Source organism: Copadichromis virginalis, linkage group LG7 (genome assembly GCF_057382275.1).
Source record: "Copadichromis virginalis isolate Kocher_CV1m ecotype Utaka linkage group LG7, C_Virginalis_male_GT1.1, whole genome shotgun sequence".
Lineage (NCBI taxonomy): Eukaryota > Metazoa > Chordata > Actinopteri > Cichliformes > Cichlidae > Copadichromis > Copadichromis virginalis.
In genome coordinates, this window is record NC_140624.1 from 22,403,134 (window position 1) to 22,415,728 (window position 12,595).

At 39.0% G+C, this 12,595-nt stretch overlaps 1 protein-coding gene across 1 annotated transcript; it reads right to left on the reverse strand.

Annotated features, from left to right (window-relative positions):
• Window positions 1-678: 678 nt before the first annotated feature.
• hapln3 (hyaluronan and proteoglycan link protein 3) lies at window positions 679-5,923 on the reverse strand. The gene is made up of 5 exons (XM_085462503.1): window positions 5,801-5,923; window positions 5,118-5,292; window positions 4,130-4,528; window positions 2,427-2,729; window positions 679-2,337 (listed from the first exon to the last, which is right to left on the reverse strand). The coding sequence occupies exons 2-5, from the start codon at window positions 5,269-5,271 to the stop codon at window positions 2,021-2,023; spliced, it is 1,173 nt and encodes a 390-aa protein (XP_085318629.1). The 5' UTR covers window positions 5,272-5,292; window positions 5,801-5,923; the 3' UTR covers window positions 679-2,020.
• Window positions 5,924-12,595: the final 6,672 nt, after the last annotated feature.

A 12,595-nucleotide genomic window follows, 5' to 3' on the forward strand; every position in this document is an offset into this window, starting at 1 on the left:
TCTTTAGAAGTGAGCAAACTTATTTCCCCTTCTGTATATTCCTTTACAGCACTAGATGCTCATAATAAATAAAGCCAAAGTTTCAAATGATGATATGAGTATGTGTAAAGGTAATCTGTGAGTCAAAGACCTATGAGCTGCTTCACACTATCCTAAATGTTCAGCTTCTGACACTCTTTTTCTATTTTGTATACCCCTGCGTGAATCAACACCGCATCACGGTGGAGGGTTTTGTGCAAGATTTCATGAGCTATGGCCAACTTGCCCCTGATACGGTCTCCCATGTCTCCCTGGCGGTGGGGCCAAACAAAGAGTGGTTCAGCAAATCTGGGTGAGTGGAACAAATCAAGGGTCCAGTGTACCCTGCCTGAGCATGGTTACTGAGGTCCTACCATCAGGGGAAGTGGTATTCTACATACACCGTTGACAGTGGAGATGGGACACTCCTGACTTCGACCGAGAATATAGTTAGGAAGAACACCTTTAGGAGATCCTCAGTACCATGACTTCTTTACTGTAAGCATAGTCTGGGGAGGAAGTGGAAAAATCACCCATCACTGGTGTTGAAGTCGCTGATGTAGTTAAACAATTGAAAATGTTAACGTAGGTTTTTTAACAGCAGGATTTAAAGGAATTTGTTTAAGTAACACCACCCACATAAAAAAAATGTTACTCAAATGAAAGTGTATTCACAGCAGTATTTTTATTAGTTTGTAGAAAGTAGTACAAATGCACAGACATAATGAAAACAAAAAAGGTATGTTTGTATGTAAATATTCTTTGACAATGAACATAAATAGGGTAGTGTAATACCGAGAACCAGAACTTCCTCCTCCAACAGAGAACACAATTCTTAATCAGCCTTTAAAAATAAAAAGAAACACATTATATTTGTATAAAATGTTCAAATGTAAGACAGAAAACTGCGGACCAGCTGGAAAGATCTTAGAGGGAAATAAAATCTACTCCCTTAACCATTAAGATGCTCCACAAAAGCCTGTGGTTGTGGTATAAAGCTATTACAACTGATTATTTTTTTAATCTTTGTATTGTTTTGGTTAAAGGGTCAGTGCAAACTTCTGAATTATATGGTTGAGAAATATAAACGAAAGCTATGATTGGACACCAGTGAAATACTTTGGATGGGAAGAGGACTTTTCTGAGTCTGTACACCTTCCCTGAGCTTGAAATGAGTCATCAAATGAATCAGTATTAGTGGTGGATCAATGTCAAAAACCTTCAACCAAATTTCAAAATAGCTGCAGAAAGTTTAAAGTTAAATTAGCAGAGATGGAAACTGACAGCACAAATCATTTAATTGCAGGAATAAACAATGGCCTTGTGCATTTTACTGCAAGATTTTGCTGTGATTGAGACATGTTGCACTTAGCGGCAAACAGTATATGAACATTTGCTTGTCTGGGTACTTTCATGTTGTTTGGTGTCAGGCTGAGTTTATGGTCAAACTTACTCTCTGCAGGTCAAATAAATGGTGCCTCCAACTCTAATGATATATGTACACATCTACTTTTTTGTGCTAGGTATTGCCAAAGTCCCAGTGCTGGGACTTTGGCAATACCTAGCACAATGGGTGAGCCTTGAGACAGTGATGATAACCCCAACTAACACCTCTGAGATAAACTGGAAACCCAGCTGTGACCACAGACATATCAGCATCTGTTGTGTACCAAACAGGAACAACTGTCAAATGGATAGTGACAGGTGTGAAGGAAAAAGAGTGATGGAACAAAGAGTGAATGCTCTTGCAGCAACATAATAACACCCATGATTTTGGATTTACATGTTTAACAATGACATGTCGGCAAGACTGATGTCCACAGTTAGTTTAACAGTTGCTTCATAGTCAATTGTGTCATTGGTCTATTTGAGATGGAGAGAGATAAACCAAATTCCATTACTTTAAAATAGCTCAGAGAGGAATAAACTGGCTAACTGCTAATTTGCATCCAGGCTATATCTAATGCTAACCTCTCAAGCAGAGCTTTAACCTGCTTCACTATTAGTATGGTTTAATTTGTCCCGCGTTAAAACAGAGCATCGACCGATAACAGTAGACACCGAATTTCAGGTACTGAGGGGGGAACCCAAAACTACGCACACCTGGTTGTGATGGACCACAGTTAGCCCGGGCCTTTGTGATAGGATAACGGACACTTCCATCAGCCAACCAGCCTGCATCACAGTGGTCCAATCCCATCAGTTTCCATGCAGCATACAGCTGGCCCACTTTGGCAATCTGACTTCCATCACTGGAACAAGCCTGGATTGCTTCAGTGAAGTTGAGCTTGGTTGTGTTCTCTAAGAAGTAAACTGTCCCTATCCAGAAGAGAATAATCATTGAAGAAACTGTAATGACCTGGAATTTTTAGATGTAAAAAAATGAACTCAAACATGCTCATACTCACCCTTAACAGACGCAGCGAAGCAGAAAGCGTCATATCGGTGAAGGACACGGTCTCGTTGTCCATAGCTCCGTAGACCAGGAGCCAAGTTCTTGCCCCCACAACCATCACGTGGGATTGTGATTGGATACTGCACTGTGCCATCAGCCAACCAGCCAGCATTACACCAGTCTAGCCCCTCCTCCCATGCTGTAAAGAGCTGCTCAAATGTAGCCAAAGTAGCATCCTGATCCTGGCACTCTTTTTGGGCCCTGAAGAAGTTATAATGGTAGCGTCCTTTCTGAGAGTAGTAAGGAAACACCACACCTGTATGTGAAGGAACAATGTATTACAACAGTTTCTCAATGAGTACATTTCTTTTTTAATTCAACATGATCAGAAAACCCCAAAATACAACTCAAATAATGCTCATGTCAAATCTTAAGTATATTCTGAAATGTAGAGTTCAGAAAATCCTCTTTTTTTTCATTTATGACTGGTAAAAAAATAAAGTCAGCATTTTTCATTTTTGTTTTGCAAATTTAAAAAAAAGAAGATTGTTGGATGGAAATAGGTTACATTTTACTCCCATTTATAAAGTGCCATTTCACATGAAAACACCTCCAAGTAGGGTAGTAGTCCCCCACAGCAGTCATCAACGACACAGAGTGGGCATATTTCACCCTGGCCTCAGATGTGGAAGTGCTATTTCTCCCCCCAGCCGCTTCACACACAGCTCAAGCTGGAGCCTATCATTTGATTATGCTAAAAAAAAAAAATCATATCATCTATAAAAAGTAGAACTAAGATCCTGAGACAAGACACCCTCCGCAGCATGACTGTGCCTTGACAATGTGACAAAGGACAGGTCTTGTGGAGTCCAACATGCACACAGCTATACCACAAGTTTCACGGGAAATGTAGGGTCACCAAAATACATTATTATATTCTTAAAATACATCTACAAACAAGAGCACCTTATAGCCTATAAAGCTGCTATGAAAAATAAATCCACTTATTCATTGTCCTTTTACAGTGAATCCTCTCTTAAGCTTTCACTTTGTTTAACAAGTTAACGTTTATCACAAACTTTGTCTGCATAAAAATAACAAAACTGCAAGTCCAATCTGATACTAGATACTAGATGAAACTAGATACTGTTATTGTTAATCTATTTGATGATTTCAAATACTATGATGTCTCTGGTACTCAGGGCTGTTGAAGGCCCTAAAATAATATGCATAATCTGCTATTCTATGGTAATGTGATTAATTAAATATTTGTTTTGCAATATGTACTGTTGGAGATCAAACAGAACTTGATACTGGGCTCAGATTTTAAACCCATTTATTGAAAATTGCTCATTCAGCATATAAGACTTGGGCTTCATTTCACTTATTTTGTACATTTTATATGGTCCTATGGAAATGTTTTCAAATATAAAATCAATTCATAATTTAGGAAACAAATAATAATTTACTTTTTTGCTATTAGAAGTACCATTATTATTTGGAAGCGTAGAGCCTAATCCAGCTATACGGTAGGGTGAAACCATAGAGAGGTCTCCATTCTAACACAGATGATTGATTTGATTGATTTATGATTTTATTGAGTTCAGCTCCCTCTTGCTCTTGGAACCAAAAGTCCACAGCATTTTTTGTGGCCCCCACAAGAATTAATCCAACCTGACTCACGTTGAGGCCCAAACTCAAAAACAAAAATCTTACCCCGTAGCTCCAGATCCACCGTCACACTGTCATCCTCCAGGCCATCAATCACTTCACAGCGATATCTTCCTGTGTCGTTGACCTGTAGCTCATTGATTACTAGAGACATGTCCCCTGGCGCTGAGCGTCGCAGGCGCACGCGGCCACGGAAGCTGCCGTAGCTGCGGTGGCGGCTTCCCATGGCAACCATAACCTCAGTCTCCTTGAAGAAGGCATCAGCAGAAACTTGTGGAGTCATGGTGTTGGCAGGCAACCAGGACCATTTGACACGGGTCTTGCGTGGTATAGTCAGTTCAGGCTCATAGTGGTAGTGACACGGAAGGGTGACAGTGCTCCCCCTAGTGGCTGACACTGAAGACTGAGGGGATTCCACGTGGAGACGAATCCCATTAAAATAAACTAGAAAAGTCAGAAGAAAGACAACATGTTAAAAGGCCGAATTAAAGCAAACAGAGCCAGTCTAAATGGAAGGTTTTTATCGAAATTTACCACCATCACAGCAAAATAAACTTGTACCTTCCCCCGTTGTCCTCCTGTATGAAGTCTATGAAGGTCAATTGTGCCTTCACCCAAATGGTTTATATTATTAGCCTGTATTTTACAGATAAAAACTATGATAATCAGTGCACAGTCGGCATGCATGTTTACCATTTGCCAAATTATTTTGAGTTTCATAGTAACAATGCAAATCTGATTAGACGATACTCAAGTCTGTAAAGTCTGTTTAGAGTTACAGAAACATGGATGTGTTTACCGAAATGTGGAGAAAAGAAGATAAAAGAATATCCCAAAAACACATGTTACATGTAACACGAACACACATCGCTCACTACTAACAGTATTTGTTTTGTTAGCCCTGGATGACTGCCTGTAAATTCATAAATTACAGCTGCTTTCCCACATCCTAATTAGTTCCGACCAGCTGTGTGTTGATGCATGTACCACAGAATGTGTTAATCATGTCCACACAAACACACGGACAACCTACTCTCTCCGTGTCCATTCCCGTTGCTGATGTCCTGGTAGTGAAAACCATTGGTGTAGCCGAGGATCCTGCCCTGACAGCCCGGCAGCAGCAGGAGATACACGCAGGTGACCAGAAGGGGGCGCGGTAGACTGAGCATGGCTGCAGCAAAGCTCATTCAGCTCCTTCAGCTTAAAAGCTGTCGAAAATACCCAACAGGACTATCACAATTAAGCTGAGCGCCACAGATTAAACGCTCTCGAACGATCTATATGTGTCTGTGCTTGAGAAAGTTACACACTATCGGTTAAAACGCAAGTCAGAATAAATAAATAAGATTTATTAGGAAAAAAAACTGTCTGCGAAACACTTTCAATGAATTTGTGTAAAAGTACTCTCATTGATCCTTTCACATTTCTTGGCGTCAAATAAAGCAAATGCACAGACTGAAGAGACGGAAGAAACTTTCCCTAACAGCTCGGTCGTTAGACAAATGCCGACAAATCTCTCATCGTATTAGCTTAAACTTTCCTGAGTAACAGAAAACTATAAGCCTTCTTTTATCTTCACGAAAACATTAAAAGGTTTCAGCTCTGAAACCGGCTATGTCACCTTTATAAGTAAAGCCTTCTGTTTTACCACCTGAATAAAAGATAATGTTCATGGGACCAGTTATAAAATACAAAAATAATCCAAATCTCACTCACAGAAAAGCAGTTGTCCGCTGAACGTGTCTTCGCTTCACTTACTCCTCATCCTCTGTCTCTGCTCACCGGACCGTCCTACCAGCCAACCAGTCAGGGGGAGCGCGCGCCAACGTCACGAGCTGAGGCATCTCGAGCAAAGACCTCATCACCGATGAACCAATGAGATCGTCCTGCAATGGAGACACCGCCGCCGCAGCACGTCATAACTTTTTCTACCGACTCTGATGCGTCAACACAAGAGTGCCAAACTAATGCTAGTGCATGCAGCCTAGTTTGCCTTTGCAAGTGAGCCAAACTGCTAAATCCAATGCTCAAAAGCCTTTATTATAAAAGAGAATATCTCTGTGTGTAAGTATAGAGAAACTGTTTTCATATTAAATGGAAAATACATTTGGAAAGTTGGGTCAACTCAAGTGAAGTAATCGATTTTAAAATAAAACACGAATAAACATGTAAAAGCAATCAGAAGACTTCCTGGTTTAAAGCACAGAGAACAAAAACGGGTTTTAAAAAGGTTGGGATGTGATCGTGATTTACTACTGCAAAGGCCTGATCTTCACCATGTTTTAACTTGGACACCGTGAAAACTATGAGCATCTGTTTTGCAGACTTCAGTAATCTAATGGGAGTGTCCAGAGTTAAAAGACCAGGGCGTTGACGGGGTATCAGCCTCGCATGTTGTAATAAATGTGATAATATCCAACATTTTTTGATTGTAATCCCTTCATTGCACCTCTTAACTGCCCAGATTTCCTTCGGGGGTTTCAGTTTAGCTTCCACATAACTCCTTTCCTCCACTTTAAGTTTAATTTCGCCTATTTTATGTGTCCTAAAAGTAACAACTAGGCCACATTAATATTGTTAAAAAGAAATTTAAAAAAACAACCCTAGCTTTCTAAACTGCCTTGGATTAGGAGCAATATTGTAGCCTACTGTTATAATATTTCTTTTTCAACTTAATTACTTTTAAATCAAGCTTCTTGCTTTATTTTTATTTTATTTTGTAGCATTTTATCTGTCTAACCTTAAGTAAACCTGAGTAGTGAAGCAGTTTTGCTTGAGAAAAGTTATCCAGTGAGCAGTTCAAACATTTTGACCATCTCACACAATTTCAATAGTAAAAGGTTGCATTAAACATTCTTATGTTTATGATGCCACATGGAATAAGATCCTAAACAGTAAATATGACTGCAGCACACACGTAGTGTACTACATCTTGCATACAGATGGAGCCTGCTATTTGACAAAAAATTTATAGGGGTCAGTTCAGTCCAGTCAACCTCTTTAAGACCTCACAAAAATGTGCTCAAATCCAACCAAACAAACCCAAAATTTAAAATAAAACCAAAACCTGATCTGTTATTACACAAATGTAGCTGTGTAATAACAGATAACAACTATGTTATCTGTTATTTCGCAGAGTTTAAGTATAGCTTGAAGACATTGTAGCTTCATGTAAGCATTCATTCACATAATCACAGCTAAAGTTTAGAGCAAATTCAAAACAGAGAAAAATCCTCAAAGCCTAATTAAAATTTAACAGTGCAGGTAGATTATATTTGTAGTAGTCAGTGCAAGCTCTAAAGAAAAAAATCCTCAAAATCTGGTGCCTTTAAAGAAGAGCAAAACAAATAAGTTATTTATATCTTATTAACACCTACAGACATGTAAAAGCTGCCTAGTCTCTGCAGTATTGTAAAATTAGTCATTGTCAGCTTGTGGATTCGTGTATAATGAGGCTGACAGAAAATATTCCATGCCATGTTTGGCCCTGACCTCAAGTAAGATGGAAAAAATATTGCCATATGAACTCATATTTCAGTCACTAGCTGAAACAAAAGGAGACATTGTGGGAAACAAGAGCAATTCCAGTTCTCCACTGAGGCCTGTAAAATGTGCCGCCGCCTGAATATCTGAGTGAGGGCTGAAGGTGCATATGGAAGCTGCCCTCTTGACACTGCTACACGGTGAACCTTGAAACTGCCCTGGCACGACAGCACCATCCTCCAAATGATCATCCTCCAACAGAGTCCCTTCAAAAAAATAATCTTCTGCACGCAATGCTTTCCTCTGTGGGCAGCCCTCTGCAGCCACTGATGTTTTTCTAGTGACTTCACTAACACCCAGCCAGCATAACAGAAACCCAAGCCCGCCACTATTCCTGCAGATGGTGGGGGGGTGTGGTAGTGGATTTGGGGATGTTGAGGAAAAAGTTGACCCAAATCCCTGGAAAACATTAAAAGAATGGATTTTAATGAGTAAACAATGTACATGCTAGTCATACAATTTGTTTGTTTTTCCACAGTCGCCACACTGAGAATGACACCGAGGGCCAGACATATGTAGTTTAAACACACGCTTTCATTTTAGTAAAAAATGTATGTCTCAAAACTTTTTCACATGTAATTTGGTTCACATGAAATGCCCAGTACAAAAAGTTTATCAGCTTTTGTGAAATACGGTTACTGTATGGAGAATGTAACCAAACCATATCCATTCAGATTTAAAAGCAATATAATTCAATTCAGTTTTTTTATACAGCTCCAAATTACAACAACAGTTACCTCAAGCTGCTTTATATTGTAAGTTAAAGACCTGACAATAATACAGAGAAACCTCAAAACAATCAATCAGATGACCCTGTGTGAGCAAGCAAATGGCGATTGTGGGAAGGAAAAAAGCCCTTTTAACAGGAAGAAACCTCTGGCAGAACCAGCTCAGGGAGGGGCGGCCATCTGCATTAATGTTTTTTATGTTCTTGTACGTGTATTTATTTCTAAAGTTTACATAGTTTAACTGTTATTGTACATACCAGCCACATAAGTTGTGACTTCATCAGTCTGAGATTGATTGTTGATGGCTTTCTGAAGCCTCTACACACCAATATCATTACAAAGTGTCAGAGATTTACAGTTAACAAACAGTCAGGTGAGTAAACAACACTGAGACACTTAAGATTGACAACGTGCGGCACGGGTGAAAAGCTCAGAGCAAATCACACCGAACTGCAGTATTCGTTTATTTTTATAGGTTACATCGTCAATATGCAAATATAATCACATTTCCTGTTACGCAGGTCCTGATGTCTGTCTGCATGCAAGCTGTGTGTGTGTGTGTGTCACAGAGTATGTGTGTTGCAGGTCAATTTCTAAGAATAATATAATGCAAGTCAACTTCTGCGGATATGTATTTCTGTGCTGGTCTCTTGTCAGTGTCACAGGGTCAGCTTCCTGTTTCTACAGAAAACTGTCTGGTGAAATATGTATAACATAACTTTTGAAGCATAAGCAAATAAAACAATAAAAACTCCCTAACACAAAGGTTCCCAGCTCTCTCAAAAATGCCTCCAGAATCAACCCCTTTTTTGCATTACTGCTTAAAGCTAACTAGTATACAAGTAACTGGTATACTTAACTGGTAAGATAAGAAAGTTACCATTAAGAAAGTGCACTTTTGTAAGTGGAGGAACATTAACTGGACAAATCAGAGTTTTGACTTGATAATGGACCCCCCAGGTCTGTTTGATGGCCATATTAGGCCCATATATACACTAAAAGGAGATAATATACTTTTGGAGTCCAAATGTTGTATATGAATTATCAGTTCATTCCCGCAATAAATTTTTTGTAATTAAGGTAATACGCACACACACACACAAATCGGTGTTATGGTCTCAGTGATGGAGAAAACAGAAGAAAGGAGGAGGTATTCTTTATTACCTCTAAATGGTACCATTTGTGTGTGTGCATGTAATCATTCTGTCTGTAAACATGATAGCTCGAAAAGTTTTGAATAAATTCTGATAAAACTTTATAGAGGTGTAGGGCAGAGTCATGTAGACAATCCATTAAAATTTGTTTTACATCCATCAATGTTTTTAAGGTCAAGCTAACGATTTATTGGTTGAAAATCGACATTGTCAACAAATAGAAAGTACAGTGTAGGCATTTAAAATATCATCACATTTGACCCTTGACCTTTAGTTCAGGATCAATAAATTGATCTGAAGGTCAACCTGATAATAATGATATATGGAGCTATTTAAGACTCTGCTTTTTACTACCATTGTTTGCATTGACAGCTTAAAATTATTTAGTACATGATAAATGACGATTCTATGCATCATGTTATTTTACAATGACATTATAGTTGATGTATGACATCAAATTACGGTAAGAAGTTATAACTGTTTCAGTAAATAATAATTTGACAATGTTAAAAACAGAATAAACTTGTGATGAAAAGCTTTTTTGACTTGATATTTATTACTGGACATTTAAACAAATTAACTTAACAATGAAATAAGTGTTACACATTCACTACATCCACATAAATAACAAATAATTGTAATCAAAATTATGTGAAGTATATTAAAATGGGTTAGAACAGGCAAAATAACAAAAGCCTGCATTTTGTGCTTGTTTTAACTGGACTACAAACTTTTTTAAAAGTATATTTGATTACAACGCTCCTCCCTTAAAAGGAAATTCTTCCCAGAGAGCGAGCTAGCTTGGCAGATGTTTGTGCTCTCCAGGTGCTGGATGTTTTCTCAAGTCTTCAGAGTCTGACATTGATGTAACTGCTAATTTCTAAATTTTGAGATAATGTTGCGTCTTCTTCTCTTTTTCATGTAGCAACATAACTGAGATCAACGAGATTAATAATGGATTGCATTTATATAGCGCTTTTCTAGGCACCTAAAGCGCTTTACAATTCCACTATTCATTCACTCACTGGTGCAGGCAAACCACAGTTGCAGCCACAGCTGCCCTGGGGCAGACTGACAGAAGCGAGGGTGCCATATCATGCCATCAGCCCCTCTGACCAACACCAGTAGGCGGTAGGGTAAAGCGTCTTGACCAAGGACACAACTACCAGGACAAAGAGAGCTGGGGGATCGAACCGGCAACGTTCCGGTTACAGATGAACTTCCCAATCCCCTGAACCACGGTCGCCCATAGACAAGACTTCTAAAAATCATGCAAAACCACAGATCTGTGTGACAGGGAAGTTTGACAAAAATGTTTTGTCACAAGTAACAGTCAGGAATTATGAAATATATTTTACATACTTTTACAAAACCCTCTTTAACTGCCCTTTTAGAACTTTCAGAATGTCTACTGTACATAAAAGAAATGGTTTAGGTGCACAAAATACAAATGGAGGCATTAAAAGGTATTCCTGTATAAAACATAATGGCAACATTAATGACCTTAACCTTCAAGCTCAGTTGCTTTAGTGTTATTGATCCATTCTGTGAGAATCCCAGCATGTTAGCAAACCACTTAATTGCTTTGAGACATTTGCATCGAGATATTTCATTTCAAACCACAAAGGGCAGAGAATAACCAGAGTCACACTTATTGTCTGGGAAAAGAAAAGTGAAAGGTTTGCCACCGGTATTAGGATATATGGAGAACTGTGCCGGAGAACAACACACAGCAATCCATGAAGTTTTCAAGAAGCATACATTTTCACTTTGCGACTTTCTAAGAACTCACAGACATTTCAATGTCAGTAGTGAATTTATGTATCTTTGCTAGCTATTCAACTGCAATAATATCACAGTCATGGCTGATAATCATCTAATGGCAGAAATCCCAGATCCGGATCACCAGGAACATTTCATCAGTTGTGGTTTGCCCACATGCCAGTAAACCCTCATCCTGTTCCTCCTCCTCCTCCCTTCTTTCCAGCCACAAACCAAACTACTGCTTGTTGTATTTGAGACAGTTATGTTATTACTCACGTTACATTCACATTATTGCCCAATGTCATGAAATACTTTTTTTTTCTAAATTTTCACAGGTTTTTCATATTTGTATGTTCCCCCCTATAATAGGGCTTTTTTGTACTTATTTCAAGCTCGCACCCTCCTGATTTTTCTACCATTGCCTTCACTATGTTCATTACCATCAGAAATATACTCTGGTTTCAACGTAAATATTTATCTTGGGCTCAAAAGCGGGGATCGGTTTCTTTATTGGGACTGCCGTTTTATAGTGTGCAATAACAAAAAGTGAATTTCTACCTCATCTGTGAGGCTCCACAGTGGGCTGCTTCAAGGAACAGCACACAAACATGAACTGAATGACAGCAAGCAAGCAGATGTTAATAAGCCTCAGGTAGAGGGCACAAGCTTGAAGGACAAAGACCACCCACAAATATATGACATTAAATAAGGTGACCTTAAAGGGATTGTGAAAGCTACTACAAAATGTGCAAACAATGCCACGGTATACTCTGTCAACGATGTTACAACATCTCACACAACAACTCATGTTGAGCAAGAGTCATTCATCTTTTATAGAGCGTGAACATACATACTTGCAATTGTTGGGATTCTTTCAGTCTGGACCAAAAAACACAGAATGAAACTGACTAACACTGGCACCCAAAAGCAGCTCCAGTGGTGTTTCCAGATAAGTGTTTTGAGATCCAGGCTCAGTATTTTCTCAGAATGACATTTCTGGATTCGTGTTAAGCAATAAACTTACTTAGCTCCCAAATTAAATCGAAGCTCCTTCACTTTTTAGCAGCAGTCCAAACAGTCATCAATAAGCTCCTACAATCCAGCAAACCTCTCCTCAGTGTCATGCTAGCTCATGCAGCCCCCACTCTCAGCCAGTGTGACAGACGTTTCCCCTCGTTCTATGTGTCTCTAAGTCATTATCTCAGTGTGTTTGAAGAAACCAAAACAGTGCTCTTCCTTAAAAAAAAAAAAGATGAAAGGTTTTAGCCTGGGGCCCCAAATGCCATCAGCCCCTGTGAAATGCTGGGAGACTGAGGCTTTTT